The sequence below is a fragment of the Scyliorhinus canicula genome, chromosome 2 (assembly GCF_902713615.1).
Source record: "Scyliorhinus canicula chromosome 2, sScyCan1.1, whole genome shotgun sequence".
Classification (NCBI taxonomy): domain Eukaryota; kingdom Metazoa; phylum Chordata; class Chondrichthyes; order Carcharhiniformes; family Scyliorhinidae; genus Scyliorhinus; species Scyliorhinus canicula.
In genome coordinates, this window is record NC_052147.1 from 152,218,489 (window position 1) to 152,233,545 (window position 15,057).

Here is a 15,057-nt window from a genome sequence, read left to right on the forward strand (position 1 = left end):
TATGGAGACAATCGATATCGGAATACAACCAGCAGCAGTGGCCTTCCTGCTAGTTGCCACAGCCGCTGGGATGCACTGCGACTGTATGAGCTGGAGCTGCTCGAGGAGGAGGACTATGCAGCAGTGAAGCCCGCCCCCAGGAAAAGGGGGCAGCCATTGAGGATGGAAAGCTAGCCACCCAACAGGCCGAGGAGGAGGTGCAAGGGAGGTGCTGCATGAGGCCCTGTGTGTCCCGGCAGCTCTTGTCATTCGAGTACCTGACGGACTGGGCCTGCTGCCGGAGACTCCGGCTGAGCAGGGGGACAGTGCAACATATCTGCCTGATCATACCGCACCTGGCACCCTGGGGGAATGGGGGGTAGAGACCCGCTCCCGGTGGCCATCAAGGTGATGGTAGCCCTGACCTTCTGTGCACGGGGTCCTTCCAGGTGCCGAGTGGGGACCTGTCCGGGATCTCAGACAGCTCGGTGCACAGGTGCGTGGGATATCCATGGCTGCTTTTTTAAAAGAAATGTTTCACACTTAATTAAAAAGCTGTTTTTTCCTCAATGTCAATGGGGTTAATCCTGTGTCAATGAGGGCCTCTTTAGCACTGGGCTAAATCACTGGCTTTGAAAGCAGAGCAAGGCAGGCCAGCAGCACGGTTCAGTTCTCGTACCAGCCTCCCTGAACAGGTGTCGGAATGTGGCGACTAGGGCTTTTCACAGTAACTTCATTTGAAACCTACTTGTGACAATAAGGGATTTTCATTTCATTCATAATAACATTTGTTTTAATACAAAATATCCCGAGTTGTCAGTAGAATTACTCCTGCAGTAAAGTATCCTTTCCTTACAGTTTACAAAGTGAAAAATTGTTGGGGTCTTGTCCTGTTTCGGAACAAAATCAGCGTCTGTCCCGGGTACCGTAACACCAATTACACCTCAGCTAGAATATTGTGTGCAGTTCTGGGCGCCACACTATAGGAAGAATGTGAACACATTGGAGAGGATGCAGAAGAGGTTTACAAGAATGGTCCCAGGGATAAGCATTCCAGTTATGAGGAAAGATTGGAGAGGTTGGGACTGTTCTCCTTGGAGAGAAGAAGGCCAAGAGGAGGTTTGATAGAGATGTTCAAAATCATGAAGGGGCGAGAGAGTAGACAGGGACAAACTGTTCCCGTTCGGAAAAGGATCAAGAAAGAGAGGACACAGAGTTAAAGTGATTTATAAAAGAAGCAAATGTGATTTGAGAAAAAGCTTTTCCACACAGCAAGTGGTTGGGGTCTGGAATTCACTGCCTGGAAGTGTGGTGGAGGCAGGTTCAATCGAGGCATTCAAGAGGCCATTAGATGATTATTTGAACAGAAACAATGTGCAGGGGTTCGGGGAGAAGACTGGGGAATGGCACTAAGCCATGATGCTCATTTGGAGAGTCAGTGCAGTCAGCATGGTCCAAATGGCCTCCTTCTACACCGAACAATTCTGTGATATCCCGGTATTTCCATTGATAATCTGTATTTTTGTTTTTTTGATTCATTTGTCAGGCTGGGCCTTGCAGAGGAGCTGGAGTTTGAGGATGGTTCCGTTGACCTGGTAACAGCAGGAATAGCAGCTCATTGGTTTGACATGGAGAAGTTTATGAAGGAGGCTGAGAGGGTTCTTAAACCTAAAGGCTGTGTGGCTCTGTATTGCCACAAACCTCCATGTTTGTTGGGTTACGACAATTGTCCTGAGGACCCAGCCCAGATTGTCAAAGAGGTAAGTAAGCAGGAATAAAGACTTGCATTTATATAGCAACTTCCACAACCTCAGTACATTCCAATGTGCTTTAGGACCAATGAAGTGCAGCCACAAAAAATGTAGAAACCACATTGTGCACAGGAAGATCCCACATACCACGAGGTGGTTAATGAGCAGACCTCCACTTTAATGGTGACCTTTCTCAAAAGATCACAATTGAAGAGGAGATCCAGCTCAGGATCAGCTGTACCAGTCCAGTTTTCCAAACATTATACAACCTGATCTTTGTCTAACTGAGATCTCCACAACAGGACTCAGGCTTTAGTCTGTAACACTGTTGCTGCCACTACCTTCTATAAGGCAGTGAGACTGGGGTCACCTACCAAAGGCACTAGTGGCAATGGGAGAATTTCCAATGCTGGTGTCTCTACAGGATATTCAAAGTGGAGGAGAGGTGAACATTCTCCAGCTTCCTCACTGAAGCCAATTCCTCCAATATTCCATCCATGATCATGTGACATGAACTCGACTGGACACTGCATCCATATGGTGAGTAATCCCCTTCCCAAAACACACCCTCTCTTCACAACATAAAGATGGCTCCTCAAGGAGGATGGAGTAAATGTTTTAAAGACACTCTGAAGGCCTGATTGAAAAGGGGACTAATTGACATGGGAGCATGGGAGGGACTTGCCATTAGTCGATGAAAGTGCTTCATCCAACAAGCCACAATGCCATCAAAGCAGGAACTGACCATATAAACCCGGCTGGGAGGCAGCAGGACCCTTGCTCAAGAACCCCCTTTTCTCGGGTCAACTTGTGACCTCTCTGCCCAAAGGACGGTGGCTCCAGGATTGGCCTCTCAGTCACCCGAGGACACACAAACCCTGAAGCCCGACAGTGTCCTTCCTCATTGAGGAACTGGTGATGATGATTGAACAGATAATCTATGTTAGTGATTGATGCTTGACTGATAAATATTGGGTCAGACATCAAGGAGAACTCACTGGCCTTTCTTCAAAGTAGCACCATGGGAAATGTCCCATTCAAAAAGGTGGGCCTCCGTTTAACATCTCTTCTGAAAGACTCTGCCTCCAATGGTGCAGCACTCCCTCAATTCTGAACTGAAATGTCAATGCTGGACCTTTGCATCCAAGTGGCTGGAGCCGGGCCTGAATCCACAACCATCTGACTCACAGACAAGATGGCTACACTGAGGGAGAATTCAAAATGTCTAATTCACCAGTTCACCTAACCAGCATGTCTTTTGGGATTTGTGGGAGGAAGCCAGAGTGCCGGGAGATACAGAGAACGTGCAGACTCCACACAGACAGCGATCCAAGCCGAGAATTGAACCTGGGCCCCTGGTGCTGTGAAGCAACAGTGCTAACCACTGTGCAACCGTGCCGCTCTTTGACAGTTGGGCACAGGATAAATGCCCACCAAAACTGCAATAAGTATTCCTCAATCAGACTCATTTCCCAGGGATGCAGAATTTGAGGGCCACTTTAATACTTATTATAAAGTTCTACAATTCTTTTCACAATTTCACGATAAGTACAAAGGGACAAGGGGTAGGAGGGATGCAGATTTGAGGTTATATCAGATCAGCCATGATCATATTAAATGGGCAGGTTTGAGGGGCTGAATGGCCTCCTCCTGATCCTTGTCTGTATGATGATATTCCCATGAAGAGTTTGGGATGTTTTACTGCATTGAAGGTGCTGTATAAATGCAAGTTGTTGCTATTGTTGTTGCATGACTCCATTCTGAGACAGCACCTCCTGCTGGTGATGGGGAGCTCCCATCAAGAATATAACTGAGTGGCTCCCTTGGCTATTTCAGAGTCAAAACATTTCAACACAGCACCTGTTTCCAATGGCAACAGAGTTTTGAATATTCGATGTGTCCCCAGTGCAAATATGCATGTCCTGCCAAATATTCATTTTACGGCATTAAAAACATGTTTAAAATAAGAAAAAATGATTTGCCTTGCAAAGTCTCCATGGGAGTCGCAGCTATCAGTTTATTTACACACAGGCCCAGGGTAACTTTACTCTGTCACTCATTTTGAAGCTATGTACCCCCTTCCTGATAACCTCTTCCTGATTTGTTTCCAAGTTCCCTAAATCTGTGAGACTCCATTCACTTTCTCTGTATTTAAAAAATGCATTTTATTACCAACATGTATCAAAACAGGTTCCAACACCTAAACACTTCGGGAAACATACTTCCCAGCAATCAACTATACAGTCTGTATAGATTTTCTTCCCTTTTTCTGAAACCCCAAATATCATCATCAAAGGGTCCGTCCGGGTCCACCTTCCCCTTCACTATCCTGGCTAAGACTGCGAACACTCCCGCCCAGAATCTTCCCACTTTTTCACAACCCCAAAACATGTGCGTGTGATTCGCTGGCCCCCACCCACACCTCTCATACTCATCTGCTACCACCTGAAAGAACCCACTCATTCTCGCCCGAGTCATATGCACCCTGTGCACCACCTTAAACTGTATCAGGCTCATCCTTGCACAAGAGGATGTCCCGTTTACCCTACGCAGTGCCTCACTCCATACTCCCCAATTGATCTCCCCTCCCAACTCCGCTTCCCATTTTTCCTTGATCTTCATCACTCGCTCACCTCCCTGCTCCCCAGCCACTTGTATATATCCCCAATTCTTCCCTCCCCTTCCACATCTATAAGCAGCAGTTGCTCCAGCAGGAAATCCCGGCCACCTAGGGAACACCCACCAGACCTTTCGTGCAAAGTCCCTAACCTGCAGATTCCTGAACTCACACTTTCTCAGTAAGCTACAACCTTTAACCTCTGATGTCCTCCCAAACTGGGCCGAATTCTTTTCTTGCACCTCTAAGCAGACTCTCAAGGAGGGCCAGAGGTTCCCCTGAGTAGTGATCTCTGTATATCAATATACATGATCAATATATGTAATGCTAGTACAGGCAATTGAACACTATACAACATGGTACCAGGTTAATTAGGCTTTTAAGAAAAACTAGTAAAGAAATTTGAACAGAAAAAAGAAAAACTGGATTCAACTATTTGACTGCTGAAGTCATCGCAACTTCGGAATCCTCGACAAAACAGAATATAGACGGACCAAGTGCAAGCTCCAAGACATCTAAAGACCACTGGTAATCTGAATTTAAACTGGAAGTTGTTGAAAGAACAATTTCAACTCTATCTGGAAGCTAGTGATTTAAACGCTGTGTCTGATGCAAGACAAATCGCTTTGCTTCTGTCCCGAGCAGGACAGCAAACAATTGAAATGTATAATTCATTTAATTTTGCTGCCACTGAAGATAACTCGAAGTTTGAACAAATTATCGTGAAATTCGATGACCATTACAAGATGCAAACTAATGAAATTTTAGAAAGATTAAGATTTAACAAGCAAGTTCAAAAAGTTGGCGAACCAGTGAATAACTTTATAACAGATCTGAACTTCTCTCAACCTGCTGCAATTTTTTAATGCTGCGTGATTCTAAGATTCGTGATCAGATAGTTTGTGGAATAAGAGATGAAAGCTTAAGGCAAGAACTTTTAAGGCTAAACGATTTAACATTAAAAATAACGATGGAAAATTGTTTCTATCATGAACAATCAAAGAATCAGTATAATGAATATTTAGAATATAAAATTTGAGAAAATGGTGCAAAAACTTGCCACAAGGTAGAGGCAGTATCGTACTTGATACAGAAGCACATTTGGAATGGCATCCTACTACTACTACTAAAAGCCTATACTTAGCTTTGGGGGCCCACTCAGTCAGAGGAACAATGGGCGTTGTCCGGTTCTGATGCTGCTGGCTTTGAACTGGTATAGAATAGTAGCTAGGAGCGCCTATCTCGTTGCGTGCGTTGACCTTAGACTTACTTGGCTGGTGCTTGGCGGGCCTCTCGTCGCTGAGAGCCAAAGACCAAGGTGAAGATGAAGTGTTCAAGAGTTCTTAAGAGAGCGCTCTGACCTTGGGGACTCTGTTTTATACCCCAAAGGGTTTTGCGCCTTTCTGGGCGGTTCCTGAACTTGGTCCCAATTAATTGGACCATGTCCTAATCATTTGTATCGATTCTCTCCAATAAAGGGGCCATTCCTTGATCAATGGGTGGGCCCTAGGTAACCATTAGCCTGCCTTTGTTTTAGTCTCCACTGGCGCCGGGGAGTCTGCCCTGGTACCGATTGCTTAAATGTTTCTCTTTTGTCCCCGGAGATAGCTCATTACTATGCTAATGGATTGTAGTATCAGTTCTGTCTGGGATCTGCAAGTTCCAATCCACAGGCAAACCTTGCACCTGCTTGTTTTTCTTGTACTGTCCAATTTTCCCTGTACTCTTCGCGAATATCCATTTTGGAATTGGGACTTGGCCACCCCAGGTGGCTACACTCCCTCCTTGTGATCCTCAACGTGAAGCGTGAAGGATCACACTACTGCGATGTCTTCATTCTCTGACCAAGCTGGGCACCCATGACTAGGCTCGACACTGACCTAAACTATGCAACATATTTTTACCTAAACAATTTTACATACACACATCATCAAAACTCTGCGGGGCGCTATGGCATTAAGGCATGTATTACAAATAAAAAAATTGGAACCTCTAACTATTCTTAATAAACTATCCTCACTCAAACAATCCAAAAATATTCTAACATTTTGAACTGTACAAATAGCAGCATTCAAATTTCTCTGCTTTGGCAGCCAAACACAGAGATCACATTTCTTTGTTGAACAAACGAACACACACAAAACAAAAACGGATGCACTTTAATCCATGTCAAGGGGTTCGGGGGTTTGGTGAAAACCGAAAATAGGGAATCTAATTCTGTATCCCGGGGTGCGAGAGCGGTAGACTCTCCTTCGCCATTTCCTCATTCTAATGGTCTGCACGACACTGCAAAGTATCGCCAGTGCTAAAAGTGCTTCTTCGACATACGAGAGGGAATACCAAGTGATAAACGTATCATACCAGGTCGGGGTACTGTTGACTGTTACTGGGCTCTGTGTACTGCAGGGGAGGGAATCATTGACGGCCTGTTGGGTGGAGGTGAGGGGGTTAGCGTTCGCCCGCAACCGAAGGGATCCCGCTAGTGTCCATATAACAAAGATGGAGGTCGTCTTCATTTTTCCTTCTCTTCTCTTCTTTTCTTCTCTTCTCGTCTTCTTTGAGCTTCTGGAATCCTGTGAACACAAGCATAATACCTGTAATTATCTTGCTTAATATCTCGTGTGTTTGTCTGTCTGTCCTTTATTGCCAATTTCCCTTTATAATTGGTCACCATCTGTGACTCCGTCATTTTTTTTTTAAACCAAATTTCTGGACAAGACATTCTAGAAAAATACTGACACAGTGCGTGCCGTCTCGCAGCCTGTGCGATTTTCAATCCCAATGTTTGAGGATGTAAATAGCATGAGGAAAGCAACCGAAGGGTCGCCATCAAACGAAACAAAGGGCGCGATTCTCCGCTCTCCACGCGGCGTGGGAGAATCGCAGGAGGGCCCCCCGACAAAATTCACACCCCCCTCGATTCTCCCCCCCCCCCCCCCCCCCCCCCCCCCCCCCCCACCCCGCTCGGAAGAATCGCCGCTCGCCGTTTTTCACGGCGACCGGCAATTCTCCGACCCGGATGGGCCGAGCGGCCTGCCGTTTGCGCCGGTTTCACGACGGTGGCAAACACACCTGGTCACTACCGTCGTGAAACGGGAGTGAGAAGCCCGTTTGGGGCTTGTAGGAGGCCTAGAAAGGAAAGAGCACCACGACTGTGCTCGGGAGGGGACATGCCCGTGATCGGTGCCCACCGATCATCGGGCCGGTGTCCAAATCGGACGCACTATTTCCCCTCCGCCGCCCGGCTAGATCAAGCCGCCACATCTTGCGGGGCAGCTGAGGGGAAAGACGGCCAATGTGCATGCGCGGGTTCGTGCCGTCAGCGTCATGATGTCAGCCGCGCATGCACGGGTTGGAGCCGGCCAACCTGCGCATGCGCGGCTGACGTCATTAGGCGCGCCGGCCACGTCATTCTCGGCGCGGCGCCCCCGCGGCCGAGATTTATGGAGCGCCGCTCCTAGCTCCGGGGCCGAGTTTTACGACGGCCCTCCCGATTTTTCCCGGGAGCGGAGAATTCCGCCCAAAAACTTTTGAAATAAAAGAGCCAAAATGAGGTGCGATTGGACCATGGTGGGTAAGAAATGGATGGAATCCCCGGGTAGGATGGTATGTGCTCTACTCGAGCTTAGCTGACCAGAGGGGGGTCCTCTGGCAGGTTGGCGATAAGTGCCGTTTCTCCACTGCCTGAGTAACCGATAAGAATGGGCATGAATGTAGTCGTCGTGGTGGGTTGCAGTAATGCCTCTTCTACCTTCGAATCAGAAGAGCAGTTATGAATCGGTGTCTGGGCAAATTCTCAGAGGTTTCTGCGGACAAACTAGGCGGTTGTCCGTGGACAAACGTGCTCCATTAACTGCCAGTGAGCATTAAAGGAGTGGTGGCGTGGGGCTGTGAAACTGTGTAAATTCTAAACATTGAACACTTAACAAAATGTACAAACAAACATGCAACAAACATGGTGCAGGTTCCATCAGAAAGGACACCGTATCTCTGTAGCGGTTCCTTTTAAACCATCATGTGGACACCTCAGTTTCCAGTTGCGAACAGGGTGGCAAAGGGATTCGCGTAGTGAGTCAGACTCAATGTCATCATCTTCTCCCGGCTGCCATACTCTTGACTGTAGAAGTCATGCCAAAGCTGCGTGGGGTGACTTGGGGTCCATCTCATTGTTCCTGATGAGCCTGATTGAATTGTTGCGGCGCCAGAATCGTGTGTCAAGTTTTGAACTGCTGGGGTTCAGTCCGTAATCGTCGGGCAGTGGGTCTGGGTCAGGGGCTTTGATGTATGTGATCTCGAAGGGATCACTTGAATTGTACTCAGAGTCGCTGGGAGTGGGGCCTGGTGCAGGGGTATAGTAATGTGGTGTGCTGATGCTGTCGTCAGTGCTCTCACAGTCACTGTCGCTGTCGCTGCTGTCTGGGGGCAGGGAGAGGCAGAGTCGTGTCTCTGGGGGCGGACTCGAAGTTGAGTCTGAGGACGGGCTGGACTGGCTGGGGGAGGGTAGGAATGCGTCTTCTGTGGGAGGGGCGTGGTCGTCTGCTGCTGCGAGCAGGATGTGGTGTGTGTGGTTGTTCTGCGAGCCATAAGCCTTGAGCCGGTTTAAGTGAAACCACGCAGAATTTCCATGAGGATATTTGATTTTGTACACAGAGGGGCTTACTTTGTCCGAAATGGAGTACGGACCTGAGTATTTTGGTGACAGGAATGTGCTGGGGTTATAAAGGGAAAGCATTACTTGCTGCCCTACTTCAAACTCAGTGGCATGCACTGTCTTATCGAAACAAGCCTTGCTTGGTACTTCCTTGTGCCCATTCTCACAGCGGCTGCTAGTTGGGCCGATTTAACATTTTCTATTAACTGTTGTACAGCGTTTTCGTGTGTAAGGGCTGTCACTGCGGAGCTGGTTAGATCTAAACCTAATAAATATTCTGTTCCTTTCATGGGGTGCCTGGTCATGAGAGTGTGGGGGGTGTATCCTGTGGACGTGGATACCGTGTTTCGTAAAACTTTAAGGCAAATGGGAGAACTGAGTCCCAGGTGCTATTGTTCTGCTGAACCATTTTCCTAAGAGTGGCTTTCAGTGTCCTATTCATGTGTTCGACAATACCACGTGGTACGCGATATGAAACTTTTGAGTAATTCCAAAAATTGTGAGGACGTTTTCCATAACTCGTCCTGTAAAATGGGAGCCTTGATCAGACTCTATGCTACGGGGGAGTCCCCATCTTGTAAAGATGTGGTGGGTTAGTATTTTGGCTGTGGTCTTTGCCGTATTAGTGCGCGATGCAAAAGCTTCCACCCATTTTGTGAAGGTGTTGATGACCACCAACATATACTTATATCCGTTACTGCAAGGGGGAAGGGGTCCTATGAAGTCTATCTGGAGATTAGTCCAGGGGCCATTAATGGGGCAGGCGTGGCTAAATTGAGCCTTCTTTGCATACCTGTCCGGATTGTTCTGGGCACAGAGTAAGCAATTCTCAACGTAGTGTGTTACGTCGGCTTTTAAATTTGGCCACCAGCAGAGTGGTCTGAGGTGGGCTAAAGTGGGTTCAATTCCCTGGTGTCCATGATTGTCATGGAACTGACAAATGAGCTGGTTCCTATCCAGTGGCGTGCAGAGGGGGGGGGGGGCCGACGGTGCGTTGGCCCCGGGCATCCATTGGATGGGGGCATCAATCAGAGGCTATTGCTCTCCCCAATGTCACCCAGATGCCTAAATTTTTCCACCTGAATTTAACAAATTGTTTTGCTAAGGGGAGGGGGGCGTCACAATCAAATCCAGTGTCTACCGACATGTACCTTGTGTCTGGGTGAGGTGACTGCGCTCCCAGACTCCCCCGCGGTGGGGAAACCGCTCTATCTGCCGCGCGGGCGGGCGGCCCGGGACTGCGCATGTCCAAGGGAGGGGGAGCTCCTCACATGCAGGGAAAGGCCCCGCCCCCTGATCTGCGTGCTGAGATGTTGACCAATGAAAAAAGATTGAGGACCGGAGGGACTGTGGTTCTCCAGCCAATCAGAGCTCCTCACATGCAGGGAAAGGCCTTGCCCCCTGATCTGCGTGCTGAGATGTTGACCAATGAAAAAAGATTGAGGACCGGAGGGACTGTGGTTCTCCAGCCAATCAGAGCGCGGGCTTTGTGTGAGTGATAATTGAGCTTTCACACTGACGGAATCTTCCTCCTGTCTCCAACATCTGTGAGTAAAACACTTTCTTTTCTCCCCCTTTCCATTTCTTTTTTCATTCTGACCATCAATTGGTCACTTGCAGCAACTGAAGGGAAAGGAAGTGAATCCAGGGAGGGTTCAGACTCTGGAAAGCTTGGCCCAGGTCTCTCTCCTAAAAATATTGACATCCTTTGCTCCCTCAGTTTGACACATGAAATGAAATGAACATCGCTTATTGTCAGGGGCTGTTTAGCACAGGGCTACATTGCTGGCTTTGAAAGCAGACCAAGGCAAGCCAGCAGCACGATTCGATTCCTGTAACAGCCTCCCCAAACAGGCGCTGGAATGTGGCGAATGCGGAATGTGACAATAAGCGATTTTCATTTCATAAGTAAGCTTCAAATGAAGTTACTGTGAAAAGCCCCTAGTATTGACCAGGACACGGGGGTAACTCCCCTGCTCTTCTTCAAAATAATGGCTGTGGGATCTTCAACATCCACCTAATAGGGACAGACAGAGCCTCAGTTTAACAACTTATTTGAAAGAAGGCTGTTCTGACAGTGCAGCACTCCCTCAGTTCTGAGTGTGATTAGGGATTCAGTAATTCACCCCAACTGCTGACACACCAGCGAGTTCACTCTGGGGAGAGGCTGTTCACCTGCTCTGTGTGTGGGAAGAGATTCTCTCAATTAACCAACCTGCTGACACACCAGAGAGTTCACTCCGGGAAGAGGCCGTTCTCCTGCAGTGTGTGTGGGAGGGGATTCACTCAGCCATCCATCCTGCTGAGACACCAGTGAGTTCATACAGGTGAGAAGCCATTGACCTGCCCTCTGTGTGGTAAGGGATTCAGTCATTCATCCCAACTGCTGAGACACCAGCGAGTTCACACTGGGGAGAGACCATTCACTGCTCTCTGCACACAGCGGTTTAGAACATCATCTACATTGAAATGAAAATCACTTATTGTCACAAGTAGGCTTCACTGAAGTTACTGTGAAAAGCCCCTAGTCGCCACATTCCGGCGCCTGTTCAGGAGGCTGGTACGGGAAGTTATATTCAAAATGTTTTCCTTTCTCATACTATTTCTCAGTATATTAGGCCTTATACTTGAGTCTTTGGGGCATACACTCAAGATTTGCCCCGGGCATCACCAGACCTCTGCACGCCACTGCTCCTATCCTACTTTGGAACCACATACAGGCTGTCTTTCAGAATCACACCGTCATGTGTGGTCATGGAATTCCTAAATTTGTCATAAGGGGCTGGGAAGGTTCCCTTTAAAACTTCCCTGAGTTTCTCGTCCTGTTTCTGTGCCTGAGCTAAATCTTGTATGTTGGTCTGTGAGACCTGAACTGCGTGTACTGGGGCGCTTTTGGGGGGTTCCAAAAATAACCCTGCCTGGAACCTGCCTTCGCTAGGGCGTCTGCTTTAACGTTACCAGGAGGGGAAGAACGGTGGTGACTGTGGACTTTAACAATGCCATATTTCCTGTCCTTTGCCTGCTTTAAAATATGGCGGAGTAATAGAGCTGAGGGTAGGGGTTTTCCATCTGCGGAAACAAATCCTCTTGTTTCCCACAGGGGTAGGAATTCCATGAGACTATTACAGACATACAAGCTGTCCGAATAGATGTCTGCTGGGGTGGGGAACGAGTCGGGGTGGTCTACTATATACGCTATTGCTGCCAGTTCTGCTGCCTGCGAGCCTAAGTGTCCTGGCAACTTTAGGGAAATCGCTTCTAGGGCGCTTCCCTGCGCGTCCTCTACATAAATACCGCAACCTGTTATTCGTTTGCCATCTAACACTGGATGAGCCATCCACATGAATCTTCAGGGGTGCACACGTGTCTGTGGGCTGGGGTCTCTGGGGTGAACTACCTATCTTCCTGGGAGGTGTCTTTGGAATGAATGGGCCTGTGTTGTGCTGTGTGGAGATAATCTCACATTCATGAGGGGTGCCTGGGTACTGTAAATTAACTGCAAGGAAAGTGTGTGTCTTTGTGCATTTTACTATGATTTCCCGTCCCTGTAAAAGAAGGGTCCAACGGGCTGCGCGGATTTGGCTGACTGTGCCATCTTTAAGTCGGCCGTCTACAATAACTGTGTTGGGGTGTGTTCTGTGACGATGGTGATGGGGTTGAGTCCTGTGATGTATGAGAAGTACTGTGCTGCCCAAAAAACTGGGAGCAGGTGCCTTTCAGAGGCAGAAAATCCTTGCTCGGCAGGGTCTAATACTCGGGATGCGTATGCCACGGGTTGTAACTGGTCATGGCGTTCCTGGAGGAGCACGGCCAAAAGGGTTCGGTCGGTGCTTGCTACTTCGATAGCGAACGGGGAAAGTGGGTCTGGAAGCTATAGTGCGGGGGCTGTGCTGAGTGCTCTTTGTAAAGCATCCACGGATTCCGTATGCTGTGGGAGCCATTCCCAAGGTGCCTGCTTCTTGAGACATTCCGATAGGGGCGCTGCTTTCGTGGCGAAACCACCAATATGGTTTCGGCAGTAGCCAACCAGCCCTAGAAATGACCGGAGGGCTGAGACATTGTGGGGAAGGGGCAATATGACCGGAGGGCTGAGACATTGTGGGGAAGGGGCAATTTGACAATCGAGTCAATCCTTTTCTGCTCGATCTCGCGTTTACCATGTGTGATAACTGTTCCCAAGTATATCACTTTTTCTTCCAAAATCTGGGCCTTTTTGGGATTTACCTTACAGCCAATTTCTTTTAGGACTCCTAGGAGTTCTGCGAGGAGCGAAATGTGCTCTGCCTTTGTGTCTGCCTGTAGTAGCAGGTCGTCTACATACTGGACCAGACAATCGGGGCGGGGAAATTTAGCTAATCCATTTGCCAGCTGTCAATGGAAAATGGAGGGGGAGTTGTGGAAGCCTTGTGGAAGGCACATCCACGTATACTGCTGTCCTTTAAAGGTGAAGGCAAATTTGTACTGGCACGCTTTAGAAAATGGAATGGACCAGAAGCCGTTACTGATGTCCAAAACCGTAAAGAATCGTGACTGGAGTCCTTGTTTGAGCATGGTCTCAGGACTTGGGGCTACGGTGGGGGCTGCTGCTGGGGTTACTTTGTTCAGTTCCCGGTAATCAATGGTCAGTCGCCATGATCCATCAGGTTTCCTGACGGGCCAAATCGGGGCATTGTTAGTGGAGGCTACTGATCTCAGTACGCCCTGGTCTAACAAGCTGTCTATAACTTTTGAGATTTCTCCCTCGGCTTCCTAGGGAAATACGTACTGCTTCTGGGGTCTGGGGTCAGGACCTGTAATCTGCACAGAGCCAGCCATTCTGCCACACTCGTACTTGTGCTGTGCAAATGCTGCTTTGTGTTCTTGCAGGACTGCCCGAACCTGTCTGTCTGCACTAATAGTTTGCGGGTCGAACCAGCAGTCTCCAACTGAGCTTATTCTATTGACATACTCTCCTACTGTGAGCGTGGCGGGGGCCCGTGATGCCTTTGCCATTTTCCAAACACATTTATTGACTGGATCGAATGAAAGGTTGTGGGAGCTCATAAAGTCGATCCCTAAAATATGTTCTGCTGTGTGGGGCAGATCAACTAACACTATGGGGTGCTTGGTTGTTATATTGCCGATTTGTATGGATACAGGAGCTATAAGACCAGAAGACATAGGAGTGGAAGTAAGGCCATTCGGCCCATCGAGTCCACTCCACCATTCAATCATGGCTGATGGGCATTTCAACTCCACCTACCAGCATTCTCCCCGTAGCCCTTAATTCCTCGCGACATCAAGAATTTATCTATCTCTGCCTTGAAGCCATTTAGCGTCCCGGCCTCCACTGCACTCCGCGGCAATGAATTCCACAGGCCCACCACTCTCTGGCTGAAGAAATGTCTCCGCATTTCTGATCTGAATTTACCCCCTCTAATTCTAAGGCTATGCCCACGGGTCCTCGTCTCCTCGCCTAACGGAAACAGTTTCTTTGCGTCCACCCTTTCTAAGCCATGTATTATCTTGTAAGTTTCTATTAGATCTCCCCTTAACCTTCTAAACTCCAATGAATACAATCCCAGGATCCTCAGCCGTTCATCATATGTTAGACCCGCCATTCCAGGGATCATCCGTGTGAATCTCCGCTGGACACGCTCCAGTGCCAGTATGTCCTTCCTGAGATGTGGGGCCCAAAACTGGACACAGTACTCCAAATGGGGCCTAACCAGAGCCTTATAAAGGCTCAGTAGCACATCGCTGCTTTTATATTCCAACCCTCTTGAGATAAATGACAACATTGCATTCGCTTTCTTAATCACAGATTCAACCTGCATGTTTACCTTTAGGGAATCCTCGACTAGCACTCCCAGATCCCTTTGTACTTTGGCATTATGAATTTTCTCACCGTTTAGAAAGTAGTCTATGCCTGGATTCTTTTTTCCAAAGTGCAAGACCTCACATTTTCTCACGTTGAATTGCATCAGCCATTTCCTGCACCACTCTCCCAAACTGTCTAGATCCTTCTGCAGCCTCCCCACTTCCTCAGCACTACCTGCCTGACCACCTAACTTCGTATC

At 48.2% G+C, this 15,057-nt stretch overlaps 1 protein-coding gene across 2 annotated transcripts in view; it reads left to right on the forward strand.

Moving 5' to 3' along the window:
• Nucleotides 1-15,057, forward strand: part of LOC119959756 (putative methyltransferase DDB_G0268948) — a 65,928-nt gene that overhangs the window by 35,418 nt on the left and 15,453 nt on the right. For both annotated transcript variants that reach the window (XM_038787852.1, XM_038787857.1), the window contains exon 3: nucleotides 1,526-1,739. In XM_038787852.1, the coding sequence (XP_038643780.1) occupies nucleotides 1,526-1,739 (214 nt within the window). The remainder of the gene's footprint in view (nucleotides 1-1,525; nucleotides 1,740-15,057) is intronic.